At 49.2% G+C, this 16,668-nt stretch overlaps 1 protein-coding gene across 8 annotated transcripts in view; it reads right to left on the bottom strand.

The window, feature by feature from the left end:
- NARS2 (asparaginyl-tRNA synthetase 2, mitochondrial) overlaps positions 1-1,005 on the bottom strand; it is a 65,643-nt gene extending 64,638 nt beyond the window's left edge. For all 8 annotated transcript variants that reach the window (XR_015257518.1, XR_015257519.1, XR_015257517.1 and 5 more), the window contains exon 1: positions 837-1,005. Coding sequence is in view for 5 of the 8 variants with exons in the window: in XM_086739708.1 (XP_086595834.1) it covers positions 837-959 (123 nt within the window). In the remaining 3 variants the exon portion in view is untranslated. The remainder of the gene's footprint in view (positions 1-836) is intronic.
- Between the last annotated feature and the right edge of the window lie 15,663 nt (positions 1,006-16,668).

Raw genomic sequence — 16,668 nt, 5'->3', positions numbered from 1 at the left:
TCAGAGCCCTGTCCAACCTGGCCTTGAATGCTTCCAGGGACAGAGCATCCACAATTTCTCTGGGTAACCTTTTCCAGTGTCTCACCATCCTCATTGTAAAGAATTTCTTCCTTATAAATCTAGATCTACCCTCTTTCAGTTTTAAACTAAACTGTTACTAAGTACCCCAGTCCTTTACAGATTTACCTAGAAATCACAGAATAGCTTGGGCTGGAAGGGACCTTTAAAGGTAATCTAGTCCAGCTGCCCTGCAAGGAGCAGGGACATCTTCAACTGCACAGTTCCAGCCTTGCACTACAACAGGGATGATGCATCTGCAAGCACTGCTCTGTCAGTCAGGAACACCACAAGACAGAGGGACACACAGCCCTGTGCTGTGGAAAAGAAAAGAGCTCCATTGTTAAAAAGTCCATTTATCCCAGTTCACTATAGCAGCCAGACACAAACACCAATGAAATTGTTATTATTGGCTCTACCAGACACCGCTATAAAGCTAGCTGTGGAACAAGAGCTAAAGTAAATCTTTAAAAACACCAGCACACAGGCAATAGTTCACTCTCTCAAATCAAGCGGGTGATAAAACCAAAACCGGACAGAGCACGGTTCAGTACGACGCACCACAACAGCCTTTCCCGGACTCACTTCAGAGCTTCGTATTTCACCTAACACAGCAAAATGAACAAAGTTCAGGAAAACGCTCTGCAAAGGTTCGAGCTTTTCTCCCCGAAGCCCAGGCGGCGGAACCGGCGTGGGCCGCGCCGCTGCAGCTCCTCTCCCTCCCGTGAGGGCCCTGGGCCGGGTCACCACCAGGCACACGCCGACCTCCAGCCACACACCTGCACTTTAACCTCGCTCACCGGCTCCCGGGCCCCCAGCGCCTCCCGGACCCGCAGCCGCACCGCCCGAGGCAGGGAGGCACAGCGGCGGAGGGCCTGCCACCCGCCCCGGGCCCCCAGCATGGCGGAGGCCTTAGCGGGCCTGCTCCCTCCGGCGGCCCGGCCCCATCCCGCCGCGACCGCCGGCTCCGCTCCCGGCCCGCTCCCTCGCGGCTCCCGTGAGGCGTTGCGCCTGCCCCTCACGTGATGGCCTCACCCAATGACCGCTGGAGGGGCGGTCCCAGCTAGCCAATGGGAACAGAAGACCAGCCCCCCAAGGCCCGCCTTCTCCGCCGCTCCGGCGCGAGGGGCTCTGGGAAATGTAGTTCACAGCGGATGGTGTGGGGAAAAGGTGGCGGGTGGGGTTATAGTGCCTGGCAAGGTACGGATGGGGGATCCACACGTTGGGAGACAAAGGATCCCCATGGCGGGGCTAAGGGATCCTGCTGCTTTCCAGATCCTCGGCAGCGTTGTCACTGCATCCCACCGCCTCCATTGCAGGAGTGGGGTTGGGAACAGGCCAGGATGAGCCTCTGGGGAAGAAACCACAGAATAGAATCAGACTGGTTTGAGTTGGAAGGGACCATCAAAGGCCATCTAGTCCAACCCCCCTGCAAGGAGCAGGGACATCTCCAACCACATCAGGTTGCTCAGAGCCCCGGCCAACCTGGCCTGGAATGTTTCCAGGGATGGGGCATCCACCGCCTCTCTGGGCAACCTGGGCCAGTGCTCCTCCACCCTCAGCATAAAACATGTCCTCCTTGGCTAGAACCAATGCCAGCTGGGCTCCCAGCCAGGCCTGGCTGCAGCCCCACTCTTCACCAGGCCCTGGGAGCGTTTGTGGGAGCGGGCTGAAGGAAGAGGCCGCCCTCCTCAGCAGCAGTGTGGTCTGGGAACGGCATGCTGTGGATTTCAGGGGTTGTCTGCCACTTCCCTGTCCTCCTGGGTCTCTCTCTGGGGGGATAAGCCCGCTGTCAACCCATGCGTTTCCTACTTGGGGCTGCAGAACTTGGTTCTGCTCTGCAAGCCTTGCTGGGGGACAAGGTCCTTCTGTCCCTTTTTCAGCCTCATGCCCCTCTGCCTCTTCCAGCTTCTCTGAGTGGCAGGTGAGAAGCAGCCATCAAGAAGGTGAGCGTCTCCAGCCTTACAGAGAAGGACCTGGGGATACTGATGGGAAAAAAAAATGATCATGAGCCAGCAATGTGTGCTCACAGCACAGAAAGCCAACCGCATCCTGGGCTACATCAAGAGAAGCGTGGGCAGCAGGGCGAGGGAGGGGATTCTGCCCCTCTGCTCCGCTCTCGTGAGACCCCTCTGCAGCACTGTGTCCAGCTGTGGAGCCCCCAACATCAGAAGGATGTGGAGCTGTTGGTGAGGGTCCAGAGGAGGCCATGCAGATGCTGAGAGGGCTGGAGCAGCTCTCCTGTGAGGCCAGGCTGAGAGAGCTGGGGCTGTTCAGCCTGGAGAAGAGGAGGCTCCGGGGAGACCTGAGAGCGGCCTTCCAGTACTTCAAGGAGGCCTACAGGAAAGATGGGGAGAAACTCTTTAGCAGGGACTGGTGTGATAGGGCGAGGGGTAATGGTTTTAAAATAGAAGGAAGCAGATTCAGACTGGACATAAGAAGAAAAAAAAATTTACACTGAGAGTGGTGGAGCAGTGTCCCAGGTTGCCCAGAGAGGTGGTGGGTGCCCCATCCCTGGAAACATTCCAGGCCAGGTTGGCCGGGGCTCTGAGCAACCTGATGTGGTTCGAGATGTCCCTGCTCCTTATGGGTAGGTTGGACTGGATTACTTTTAATTATACCTTCCAACCCAAACCGTTCTATGATTCTGTGAAAAAGGGGTAAAGTCAGTGCCGCTTCCCCACACGGCCCGCGCTTTGCTGCTCTGCTCTACCTTTTTCCTCGTCCATGTGCATCCCTCTCCTGCACAGTCACACTGCAGGAAGGCAGCATCTGAACACGTCTGCTGTGCTTGTACTCAGAGGCTGTCCCATCCCTTTGCATCCGTCTTTGGAGTACGGTGTGTGAAATGAGAGACAGGAGCAGTGTGATGCCCCAGGGCCCGGAGGTGCTGGGAGGCAGCTTTGGCAGTGACACTGCTTGCAGGGAAGCAAATCCTTGCCTTGCTGCAAAGACTCAGGTGAAAAAAAAAGAATAGCTGGCCAGAGACCTCATTCAAAAGAAGCAAGCTGGGCTCATGGGAAAGAGAAGAGGGAAGCTTTGTAGATGCCTGTTTCTAGCTTTCTCCCGCGGTGCTTTTTATCTGTGCATGAAAAGCTTCTTGTCCTCAAAGTCCCCATGCTGCTTGCCAGGGCCTTGCTTCACCTCTGCCTTTGCTCTCCGTAAGCCGATGTCCCCATCCCTGGCTCCGCATCCAGCCCTGAGCTCCAAGCTGCCTTGAAAGGCCGTCCCGAGGAATTAGAGCTGTGGAGCAAGGGCATGGACATAACCAGATGGATGAGAAAGACAGAGGAAGGACAGGAGACCGCAGGGAAGGGTGGTGAGAACTGGGCTAGAAGTGTGTCCTCGGCCAACGAGGACAACTTGTCCAGTGTCTGTCCGCCGTGCTGCTGCAAGGAATCAGGCAGACACCTGGATGTGTGCCTGAATGCTGGGTGGGAATGCACGGACATACACGTCTTGGTGCTCCTGAGTGAGTGAAATCAGTTTTGTTTTCTTGCCAATCACCGTCCCCTCCTGGAAGGGCCAGCATTGAGCTTTGCTGGGTGTTGGTACAGCCTTGTGATGCGGTTCCTTATGGAATGGCAGCGCAGGAAGGAGCTGGTACTACTGCGGTGTCAGGCAGAGACGCAGGATGGAAACTGGTAGGAAATCAGTGCGCTATCATTCAGGGAACTCCTGGCTTAATGTGAAAATTAAACGTGTGTAATGACTGTTCAGCGCACGTTACGTGTTCTCTCTGCCCAGTCACAGATGCTGCTTTTATGACTGCTCACAGCTGTAGGTTTTTCCTCTCTTGTTTGGCCCATAGTGTCTCAAAATATTTTTTTCCCAGGGTTATTAGACTCATAGAACCCTCTCCAGGCCAGATAAACAATTAATTTAGGGAATAATTAGTGAGTAACACCAATGACAGTGTCTAAATGCGCCAGGAAAGGGGTAAAGTCCTTCCCCTCAGACCTGTCTGCTTCAGGGCCAGCTGTGGATCTTTAAAGAGAAGAGGGTAACATGATAACGTCTGGCCTTAAATTTCTAGGGCCGACTTGAACTTTTGCAATCTGACTGAATATCCTTCCTGCTAAAGGTGTCACTGGAGAGGGCAGGAATTTGGTCCAAAAGAAAATGAGGATGAAGCACTAGTGGAGTGCAAAGCTGATGGTGTCTCAGATGACGTTTCTGCCCTTGGCGCTCATCTCTACAGCAGCTGCGGCTCTGTACACCCTGATCTGCTCCATACTCCCTTTTGCTGAGTTCCTCACCTGGGGCGGATGCTGCTGGGATTTACTTTGGTTGCTGTGAGCCGTTCTAGGCTCCTGGAGTGCAGGCAGCATTTGTGTGCGGACAGGCATAGTCTCCAGCAATTTCTCCTAAGAGAACAAGGGGACGGACAGGGGTTTCTGTGTTCCCAGAGCTGTCCATCAAGCATCAATGTGTAATGAAAGTCTGGGCTGGGAGGCAGGAAGCTGGTTGTCAGGGTGTCTGCAGGGAGGGAGGTTTAAAGGATGGTGAAAAATAATGATTCCCCTGTACTCCCAGCTGGGCATGGGGGCTGTGGAGAAAACATGGAGCAGTGGTGGGAAAGGGCTTCCAAACAGGTAGTATCAGTTTTTGGGTGAGAGCGGAGAATCAGCCTCATGCTCGTAGGGCACCACCTCCTTGGCACCATCCCAGTAGCAATGCCCAGCCTTCACTGGGCAGAAGTGCTCTGAAAAGTCTCCTCTGTGGATGTTTCATCCTGGTGCTTTAGTTCCAGGCTGTCTCCACGTGGAGCCTGCTCACCCATGCCCTCTACATCTTTCTGTTCCTTCACTTTGTCCTTTCTAGCAGGTGAAGGAGGAAGAGCTCCACATAGTTCTGAAGTGAATCTGTCCTTGTTCCCTTGTGATTCTGAGGCTTTTAGCCTCAGATCCTCCAGATCTGGGAGTGGGACTCCTAAGAAAGGCAAGGAACAGGGTGGAAGTGGTACGAAGCAAGAAGTCAAATCTTGTCTCCTCCAAGATGACTCTCATCTGTCTGGTGTCTGGTGACACAAACTTGTTTTTTTTTTTTTTTTTTCCCCACATAGTTCAGAATTGGAAATGCTGTTACAGAAAAAATCTCCCCTTGGGGCTGAGCTTGTGGAAACCTTTTCTATCTCTCCTTCTGAGAGCCCTGGAGATGTATTTCACAGCAGTGACCTCTCTTTCTGATTTCAAGGGCTTTTATTAACAGCGGTTCATGGATGTCTGATCTGGAACCCTGAGCATCCCCAGAGAATCCAGCATCCTTTTGACTCCATTGCCAGGAGATCAACTTGTACCTTCTACTTGAAGCTTGACACAGTGCCTTCTGGGCAGATAAAGGACTACGCGTGCAGAGCATGAGCATGTCTTCCCAAAAGGAAGGAGAGTAAGGCAGGTAAATCCTTATTAACCTGTGGATAATAGGCAGTTCTTGAATCTGACAGACTCCCCACCGTTAGGAAATCTCACTGTATCAGTGGATGCGCTTTGGTATCCTGAAAGGTCCTAGTTCGAAACTTAGATGCACAGGATAGTCGACATCCTGCTGTGCCTTAGATGTAGGAATGGGGACGCTGTGATTAGAAAGCACTGGCCTTTTTTTTCGGTGATATCTTGGTAACCTGAAAGCACGTTAGTCTTTATTCCAAAGTAAAGAGTTTGTACTGAGGAAATATATAACACATTCCTTACAATAAATAAGGTTGATTTTCCTTAACCAAACCACTACTTTAGATATTTGATTCTTTCCATCTCAACTTCCTTTTTTTTTTTTTATCATAGAATCACAGAATGGTCAGGGTTGGAAGGGACCTTCAAAGGCCATCCAGTCCAAGCCCCCTGTAAGGAGCATGGACATTGACTCTGGAAGGACTCTGCTCCTGTGAGAAGCTGCAGGAGGAAAGGCAGAGCTCCCCAGCCCTGCACGCACCTGGAGGGAGAAGAGGGGAATAAACAACAGCATTTCTAAGGAATGTTTTGTACTTTGAGCGATTTATCTAAGAGTCTAAAAGCATTTAATAACTGAGAGCTAATTAAATGTACTAATTAACCCAGTGTTTAATCTCAGCTCTTCGCTAGCTTTCTGTGCTGCTGAAGCAGAGGTGTAGTCCCATACATCATGACATTCAGCCACTTTGCTTAATTGTGATTTCTCTGGACATGGTGCAGGCACTCAGCCGCTAAGGTGATGAGAGGAACACGAAAGCCCACGAACAGGAGAAAATTGAAGGGGCGAAGGCAGCCCTATGTGACTAACAACCTGTGAGATTATTTTCATGAAGAGGATATTGACAGTCTAATTTGCTTCCCCTCCCTGTTATCACTGGTTTGTTCTCATGAACGCCACTGTTTTGCTAAGGGGGATGGGAACAATCTGCTTCTGGGCACAAGATGACAAAATGGACATGTTATTCTGTGGTCTCGTCCCCTGTTGTCACTGTGGCTCCGAGAAGCTCTGCTGCAACCAGGAGGAGGAGGCTGCTCATTTTCTCTTCTTACCACACTTGCCCACGGGCTTGCTTTTCTGTCAGGGTTTATACTGGTGCTACTGGTACTATTTAGGTGTACAACCCACACAGCCAATTCCATGAGCTGTTTCCTCTGCCACAGAAGAAGGGACATCTGAAGTGACAGCCCAGAGCCAGCTCAATCTAGCTGTAGACCAGGAGCAATGTGACTTTCTTGCTTCCGAGCCTGATTCCTCCTGGCTTTGGAGCTATGGGGGACCCTGGAGCAGGTCGGTGGGCTGGTCGATGGCGGTGGGCCCAGGAGAAGGTTTGCACCACAGAAGAAACAGAGACAGAGGACTCACAAGATTGAAAATCCTGGCACATCATGAAAGGCGTCATCCCAAGACACCTCTTTGTGGGTGCAGTATTTATTGGGGGACATCTGAAATCCTGTCATTACTTTTTGTCATAACTGTCATGGAAACTATTCCTGGGAAGCTACCAAGAACCACAGACCACCCAACCTGGGGCAGAATAATTGCCCTTACAGCATTAATTAAGCCAGCAGCTTCAGTTTGCTCCCGGCAGTAATTCCATCTACACAGTGTTCATTTATTACTACTAATATAAACACAGGATGGACGTGAGCTTCTCTCAAGCTCATGACCTCAACTTGAGGTCACAGCTCCTTCTTTAGGAACGACTAATTCGAGTGTGGTGGGAAATGAGTCTGCGTGAGCACGGGGTCATTAAATTAGATGAAGAAACAGACTGTTGCGGGGGGATGTGGCAGTCACCTCCATTGGAAATCTCCAAGGGAAAGCCAGGCGCAGATCTCTCCGGAATGTCTTAGCAGAATGAATCAGACCTGCCAGGATGTGGGGAGAGGGGAGAGACGACCCACCAGGGGCTTTTTTTTTCCTGAACTGAGCAAGCAAACGATTTTACGAAACCGACAAATCCCCCAGTGTCTCCTTGCACAGCCCTATGCAGCCAGCGGAGGAAATTGGTAACTGTACCCAGCAAGTCTGTTTTTAATTAACAAATAATTATCTACAAATTGCTGTAATTATTGCCTTGGATTCCAGAGGATGGGGACGTTAGCGCGAGATGAGCACGGTTTCCTTGCGAGTGAAATATTTTTCCCTGCCTTATCTCCAGCGCCCTGCTGCTGTGAGGTTTGGGGACTCGACGGCGCTTTCCTTCGGAGAAAGCGATAAAACAGCTCAGGCTGCCTGGAAGGGGAAACGCAGTGGAAAAAACACTGAAGGGAGGGCAGTTTCTTGTTTATTGTGTCGTCTGCCCTCATGCTGGAGTGGTTTGGGGGATGCCAATTAAGACATAAACCCCGGCACCGAATGCCAGGAGGAGGGTGCTTGCATGCCGGCGGAGCAAAACGAGCGTCTTGGTTTGCAGTCTTTCAGTGAGGAGGGGATAAAACCAGATTTGGAAAAAGGGGGTTAGTGGTAATTCAGATCAAATGGGGAGCATGGAGCTGCTCTGAGCATTCAGCGCTGAGGGGTGCTGGTCTGGAGAGGGTGCAGCACTGACCATGACCTTCTGGAACATGTTTAGGAGGGAGTGTGGTGCACACAGAGCCCTTCCACCACTTCTCCTTCAGTGTCTACTGCCAAACCCCATGGTGGACATCCACAATAACCACTTTTTCTGGTTATAAAGTATCTCCTCCATAGTAGCCTAAGCACTAACACACAAGGATGTTTGTTGTCCTGAAGGGCTTACACGCTTTGAACAGGTCTAACAGGGGAAAATCCACCCCAGTTTTCAGGGAAGGCACTGAAAGGCTGCGACAAGTCCCAGGTTGGATGGGAAACCTGCTGAAGAGTTCCCAAGCCCAAATTTCAGCCTTGCTCGGTGCTTTTAATCTCTGAATTCTGCCACCGCCCAAGAAATTATTCCCTTTTTTCTGTCGCTCCTAAGTGATTCCCCTAAACGATGCTGCTCGCTGCCAGGGTTTCCATGACAGCTTCCGCTTCAAGCAACCGGGGCACTTTTTATTATACATCCGTGGCATACTTACCCGAGGTGACTGCCTGTACCATGTGAAAAGAATCACAAAATCACAGAATGGTTTGGGTTGGAAGGGGCCGTTAAAGCCCATCCAGTCCAACCTCCCTGCAAGGAGCAGGGACATCTCCAACCACATCAGGTTGCTCACAGCCCCGGCCAACCTGGCCTGGAATGTTTCCAGGGATGGGGCATCCACCACCTCTCTGGGCAACCTGGGACAGTGTTCCACCACTCTCACTGTAAAAAATTTCTTCCTTATTTCCAGTCTGAATCTGCTTCCTTCTATTTTAAAACTATTACCCCTAGTCCTGTCACAACTGTTCCTACTGAAGAGCTTCTCCCCATCTTTCCTGTAGCCCCCTTTAGGCACTGGGAGGCCGCTCTCAGGTCTCCCCGGAGCCTCCTCTTCTCCAGGCTGAACAGCCCCATCTCTCTCAGCCTGGCCTCACAGCAGAGCTGCTCCAGCCCTCTCAGCATCTTTGTGGCCTCCTCTGGACCTGCTCCAACAGGTCCATGTCCTTCTGATGTTGAGGCCTCCAGAGCTGGATGCAGTACTCCAGGTGGGGTCTCATGAGAGCAGAGTAGAGAAACATTGCCTTTGTTTACCAACACTACATCTTTCCACTTCTCCATGCAGACATCAGCGATTTTGGGTTGGGGGGCCCTGCAGCCCGTTCCAAGACAATGTGGTGTGCATTGCTGACTCTTGCAGCATCCTTTCAACTGGAATAACAACCCTTCTTGGTGAAGAGATGTTGTGGCTTTTTGCTGTGGAGGAGTGTAAAGAACAAGGCAAGCTGAGACCTTGGCCCTACTCTTGCTCTCAACTTGCCTTTACCACTGGGACAGCATAAGAGCCCTTAATCTGGCTCAGAAATATCCCACTTGTCCTGAAACTACACAGATGGCAGACAATTTTCTGGTGCTTTCTGCGGTAACAGGAGGAATTTGTTTGGATGCATGAACCTATGTCACTGCTGATGCCCAACATGGTCCCCAGCATTGGCCACTCTTGGGGAGCTTCATGCTCTTCCAGCCTCTTGAGATTTAAGTTCCTGGCATGAACTCATCCTTTCAGAGCTCATGTCAGGACCTCAGCAGGCATAGAGAGGTGTTTCTCAATTGTTTCAGGGCTTGCTGTTGAGCTTCGCTTGCCAGCTGTGTGAGCAAAGATTATCCGCTGTGAAAGCCAAGTCTTTGCCCTTAGCGTGGTGCCCTAGATGCTGGGAGCTTGTGGAGCATCTGAATGCTCCTGCCTTATTCAAGACATGGCTGTGCCTCAAGTGTGTGACTCTAGCAGGAAAGCAAAGAAAATTAGACCGTACTTCATTGTTAGGATCAAGAAGTGGCTTTTCTTTTTTTTTTTTTTTCAATACCTACCCCTCTCCCACGCACCGTGGCCTTTAAATAGATGTTTTCTAATGAATGGGAGTAGTTCACGGACAAAGAAGCTGTCTCAAGAAATGATTGATTGTGCTTGATATTTTATTTTCAAGACTTAAAAAGAAATCTCTGAAATATCCTTTGGCAGGTCTGTGAACCTAATGAAGTGATTCATAGAGATACAGAAGGAACTGAGGGCCCGTTACCAGCAGAGCAGGACAGCGTTGGTAATGTTTCATACCCACTTTTGCAGTTCGGCTGAAGAATACCGGGCTGGGAGAAGGCAAACAAAGGCAAAATTCAGGTTCAGTTGCTTCAGCTCTGCTGACAAGAGGAAATCTTAAGCCTTTCAAACCACTGTGCACCCGTAGTTCTTAAAAAGTAGGGAGAGGAAACTGGCTCTTGTTAGTGAAATATGAATTTTCTTTGAAATTGGAGTATCTGCAGGCTACTGTGCCCAGCATCGCTTTGGTGTTTTATGCCACCAAGCTTTAATGTCTTTGGGGATTTCCCATGGGGAACCAGTATCCTGTTGTTCTACTGGGCTCCAACTTGTGAAACAGCTTGTCCTAAATCGCACAAAAGGTCAAGGTTACACATGGGATTTGAACTCCGACCTTCTGATGTCTCGTTCTGTGCATGCACCATCAGCTCTTGTTTTCTCTTATGCCTCATTTCACTCCGGATAGTTTCTGCTACCTTCAGCCTCTCCCAGCTGCCAGGGATGCTCTTTGCTGCCTCCAGTGCATCCCCATAGGGGACATGTCCCCATACAGGACTTGTCCTTGAAAGGCTGGAGGAGCTTCTTGCTCCATGTGAAGGAAGAAGCCACCTCGTGGTCAGCTGCTCTACAGGATGACCAGTTTGAGTTTTTCCCCTGCAAAATCAGCAAAAATGAGGATAGAGGTGACAAAGTTGCAGGATAAATTGTGACCTGTTCTCCAGGTGAGTGTAACCTTCCAGCTGAGGGACAGCAACCGTCTCACCTAACTCTAGAGCGCTGCCATGCAGGTGTTGTTCACACTCTCTTTATAGCTGGTGGAGACAAATAAGCTCCTCTAGAGAGCAAGATGTCCCATTCTGAAGCAGACCTCTAAAATAGTCTAAGTGCATGTTCACAGGAGTGCCTGTGATGACAGTCTTGGATGGTGAAGCCTCCATGGTTAGGAGAGACGCACCCATTTGAGATGTGTTGGCTGTAGACAGTACTTGAAGAGTTAGAGCAATCCTGCAATGCAGGGAAGATATCTTAAAAAAAACATCTCAACTGTCTCTACACGTACAGGTGAGACCTCCACGTGTCCAAAATACACTGTTTCTGCTTCCTCCAGCACAACCTGCACTGACATTTCTTTCATCCCAAGATTTTCCTCTTTTTTTTTCCGGCCACTTCTTCCTTTTCGTCACTAGATGACAGCAGAGCTCTCATAACATCACACCAAGGACCGCTCTGAACCGAGGGCTGGTACCGCTTCTCTACTAGGTGGTTCATGGCTGGGACAGCCTGCTGAGTGCTCCACATCACCTCGATGGCTTTTAACAACTCTTTAACTACTTATTTCTATGGCAGAGAGAAATACAAATACACTATTTATCTCAAAACGACCTCCTTTTGTGTGGAGCTGCTTGTGTGCGTCTTCCCGCTTCATCACCTCTCTCATCCCTATCCTATTTTCAAGAATTTCTCTCACACCTGCTCGATGCAGTTGGTTTTAAACTGGGCTTGTGCTCTCCAAAGATGGACACTATCCACCTCGCTTACTTCAACAGGAGGGCTCACAGATACAGGCAGCTGGGACACCCTCCAGCTCTGTACGACCTGCTCCTCTACAACACCTGCAGACACAGAGCAGAGCTCCCAAGGAATGGGTGGTTCCTGGGGGGAGGATTTCTGTGATAATTGGTAATTGGCACCTAAATGTAAGCATCAATACTTTAGATAGGATGGATAGATGAATGGATGGACGGTTGGTTGGTTGGATTGTAGTGTGTGCAGCAATTACCTCTTCCCGGTGGAATATAGACCAGATAATTGAGAAAGTTAGATAAGGGGTGGAATGGGGGATTGAAAAAAAATATTTAATTAGAAATTATTCTTTTATCAGGAGTACCTTTACCAGGTGCCTTTACCAGGATAACAAGGAAGAAAAGGCTAGGGTTTCTGAAACTTGAACATTTTTGAATCAAATGGGTGATTTCTGTATCTGGGATGTTGTGAAGGGGGCTGATTCAGGCCGTGGTGTAGGAAAGAGCTCTGTGAGTGCATGGACCTTGAGTGAACCAGGTCTCTGATCTGTACAAAGGTATTCCATGGGGCGGATATGATGTATGCTCTTAGGAGAGGCCAGGACACTTTAGGAGACACTCTGTGTGATTTATTCGTAGTTTCATAGGAGATTCTGGGACAATATTTCACAAGGAGGATTTTCATTACAAAATTCTCAAACCTAAATCCCCAACAGCAATCTTCAGTGCCTGCAGCCCTTGGGCGTGGTCCAGGATTTTGTCCTTGTCAAAATCAGAGCAGAGGAGACACTGAAACCATTTGAGTCTTTCAGATACTGTGAAACTAGAAAAAGTATTTCAAGCTCCTTGCCAGTGACTAGAACAACCTTCCACATTGTTTCCTATAGAGATTGTGGTTGTTGCCTTTGTTTTCCCTGCAGTGTAATATTTCCTCTCAAAGGCAGTGATAACCTACAGATACTCGTCGCCCTTCATGATCAATCCTTGGCCCTCTTCTCCTGTTGACTTGACCTGTGCAGGATCACAGCCCTAAGGAGCTGTTGTAGTGCATTACAATGGAAAACAAAACCAGTCAACATTTCCCTTTCTGATCAAGGAGAGAAGATGACATTGTTTCTTTGGTGTCATGTTCTAGTTGTTCCTGGTGGTGGAAATGGAGGTTCCTAAGGAATGATGCCTCCCAATTCATTGTAGCCATCTGACTATTAGGCAGTCAAACTACATTGGCAGTACAGATCCCTATGTGGCAAAATAGCTAGGTAGATAACTCCCCAAAATGACTCTGCGCTTCCCAAGATGAATATCTAAACCAGGAGTTAGGAGAAGTCAAAAGAATCTTGTGTCTCTCAATTGGCCATGAAGAGAAAGCTTAGGTGAGGCACTTAGGCTAAATCCTGACACTTGCGTGAGATGAATCCCATCCCTGGGAAGGAAGAGCTCAGAGACCATTTGCTGTGGGCCCTGAGCAGCCCAGTGTGTGTCCACCTGAATTCCATGGAATAGGTCAGGGTGGGAGAGGACAGGAGAGGTTCGGAGAGGAGAGGTTCAGAGAGGAGAGGTTTGGAGAGGTTCAGAGAGGTTCGGAGAGGAGAGGATGGACAGATAAAGAAAGATATTTAAGTTCCTGCAGCTATAGGTAGATGGAATATCCATAAACAACCACACAGACACCTCATTCCCACTGAAGTCACTTAATTACACTTTTCCCCCAATGACACATGCTTCATCCTCAGATTTGGGAGCTGCCCTGTCTCTAGGAGATGTGGCTCAGGTGGTGGCTGATGGATTATGGGGAGAGCAGAGGACCTTAAGCATCACTTGACATGTCCAGAGCATGAAGAAGTTCCTCTGTGAACCAACTAGGATCTGTCCATCTGTTTCATGTCCTATTTTAGAAACTGTGAATCAAGGTAAAATCCAGCCTGGAGGTGACAAGTATCTAGGTCACCCTGGCCATGTCCACAGCTGGCAGAGTGTTGAAGGGAGGGGAGAAGGGTGACACTTGATGATGAATCAGAGCTGAAAGCAGACCTTTAGAGACACTGGTACAGCCTGAATGATATAGATCAACTACTGCTGACCTAAAACATTCACCTTGAGGTTCAAAGGATGACTTCTAAGCCTTGTTACTGCAGTTTTGGGACTAAAAGGCATCCTGAGAAGCCCCCACAGGCTGAATCTCAGGAGGAACAGCCTGCAGTTAGGCAGCTACGTGTTTGTGGTACCAATAAAGCTTTTAAATCTGGAAGCATCTGCCCCAGCAGTGATTTGATTTTACGCAATGTGTCTCATGCTACTGTACTGCTAAGCATGTCACTAAATCCTTGCACATCAAAGGAGCAAAGTAAATCAAGCAAAACTGCATGAACCACACTGCAATTCAGTTTTGGCGAAAGGTGCCTGGAGACTGCCATCCTCCAGCTAGCAGCAAAACTCACATAAGCCCAGAAGCAGTGCAGTTTTTCCTGTACCAGCAGGCAAAAGGCTTGCAGCTCAGGTTGGATTAGGAACTGGCCTAGAGTCAAGTGGTCCAGAGGTCTAGTCTTGAGCCTGATCATAATTTTCCACGTGGATTGAAGCTTTATACTTCACCTTTTTGTGCTCCCATAATTTTTTCCCCCATCTTCCATGGGGCAGATGAGCATTAATTAGATAAAACTGTTTAGTAGAGACTAGAAAGCTCTGCAATTGTTAAAGACCCAGGTTTACCCTTTGCTAGGGCAGCTCGCTTGAGTTCCTGGGAGTCAGTATTGCAGGGCAGAATTTGACCATGGTATTGCTGTTAATGTTCACTCTTTGTGCTCCTGATCATGCAAGGACTGATGCCTTCTGCTGCTTTGCGGGTGTTGGTAGGAAAAGGAAATGCTACTTCAGAAGCCCATCAGCTATCTCACTCCCTGGAACCACTGTCCAACAGGAGAACTGTAATTTGCACACGCTGGGATATAAAATCTTGGGACATGTTATTCATCTGAGTCTGATGAGTGTTCAGTTTTGGGCCCCTCAGTACAAGAAGGACGTTGAGTTGCTGGAGCATATCCAGAAAAGGGCAACAAAGCTGGTAAAGGGTCTGGAGCACAAGTCTGATGAGGAGCAGCTGAAGGAACTGGGGTTGTTTAGTCTGGAGAAGAGGAGGCTGAGGGGAGACCTCATTGCTCTCTACAACTCCCTGACAGGAGGGTGTAGTGAAGTGGGTGATGGTCTCTTCTCCCAAGTAACTTGTGATAGGACGAGAGGAAATGTCCTCAAGTTGCAATTAGATTGGATATCAGGAAAAGTTTCTTTACTGAAAGAGTGGTCAGGCACTGGAACAGGCTTCCCAGGGAAGTGGTGGAGTCACCATCCCTGGAGGTGTTCAAAGAGCATGTAGATGTGGCACTTTGTGACACAGTTTAGTAGGCATGGTGGTGTTGGGTTGATGGTTGGTCTTGATTATCTTAGACGTCTTTTCCAACCTTAATGATTCTGTTCTATTATATTCTAAGTGTGGACAGACTGTGTGAAGGCTGGGTAAAGGCCACCATAGGCCATGGTGGAGGGGATGCTGTGGTGGCTGTGGTGGAGAAGATGCAGTGCAGAATATGGTGTGACTGAATGATGGCATGAACATCTAAACACTCCCTTCAGTGATGATGGAGGAAGCCCAAGGGACTGGCTTAGACTAACTGCCCACTACTAGATGGTTTGCATTAAGTCAACGGAGGTCTAAGGCTCATTGCATTGCCTAGGTGGAAGCACTTAGTGCAATACAGAGGCCATAGGGTACCTGGGACATCTGATAAGTCTAACACAGAATCTATGAGACACTTGTGCACTCCTGGATTAGCAGCTGGAGTCCAAGCAGGGCACCAGAGCATCTCAAAAGTACTAAACACCTACGGGTGGGCAGCTAAATAAACCTGTGAGTCAATATACCCCATGGAGACTGGGGAGTGATTCATCTGTATGGAAGTGGACACCTACATCTTCATGGCTTGGTTAGTCTCCTGACTCTATGAGTGCCCTGACTAGCTCTTCACGTACTTCAGCAGGAACTCATACATGTGGCTAATTTAGACACCTGAACGTAGAGCATGCAGAGCAGAAAGCAGCTTCTGGGTTCCTTCTAATTCAGGTCTTCCAACAGCAAGGCTGAGATCATCCACAGAAGACAAGAGAGATCCACTGTGGAGGCTGACTGTATTTCTCTTATCAAAAGGAGGCGGGAGCAGGGTTCTCAGGGGATTTGCTCTTGCTCCCAGATAGGGTCCCATTTGGGACTTTCCAGGTCAGGAGGGTTAGGGAATGCCCAATCCCTCCTGCCCAGAGCACTTTGTGCTGTCATTCCCTAGATTTATTCCTCCCTGAAGTCCTCTCCATCCCAAATCTAACACAGAAACTCAAGGCCTCTATTTCCAGATATCCCAAGACCTCTTGTCCCATACCAACTCTCTACTCTTCTTTTTGCCATTGCATGCTGATAATGACGGCTGTCCCAGAATAAATGGACTGCAGTCACCAATTTAATTCAACGTGAGTAAAGTCAAGTGCGGTTACAATGACTTTTGGTCATTCCTGGGCTAAAGCACGTTGACACTTTCAGACCACCATTCCCATACAGAACATTACACAAGAAACAAACACAACGCGTCTCCTAGGGATCTTTTTCTCTAAAGAATCCAGATGCTTTCCAGGCACCTGGTAACAGTACAAAATAGTCTACTATTCAAATTCAAAAGCAAGTAAAATAGCCCTTCCCTGCAGGCTTGCTTTCTATGAGGCATTTCTGATGAGGATCCAGAGTCTCTGCAGAGGCCTGGCGTAGGAAATCCAAATTATATATCTAGCATTCCCCTCTTTAGAAGGGGCTGTGTGAAGCACAAAATCCCTTTGCGATTCCCTCTGGTGATGAGAGGCAGCTCCTTGTGTTCAGACCGCTCCTCTCAGCATGCCTTGGGCTGAAGGCCTGCAAGGAGCGACTTCCCCTTCCCATGGTCCTCTTGGCTTGAGGGAGAGCCCAT

The sequence above is a fragment of the Chlamydotis macqueenii genome, chromosome 1 (assembly GCF_036417535.1).
Source record: "Chlamydotis macqueenii isolate bChlMac1 chromosome 1, bChlMac1.mat, whole genome shotgun sequence".
Taxonomy (NCBI): Eukaryota; Metazoa; Chordata; class Aves; order Otidiformes; family Otididae; genus Chlamydotis; species Chlamydotis macqueenii.
This window is presented reverse-complemented; position numbering and strand designations above follow the sequence as displayed.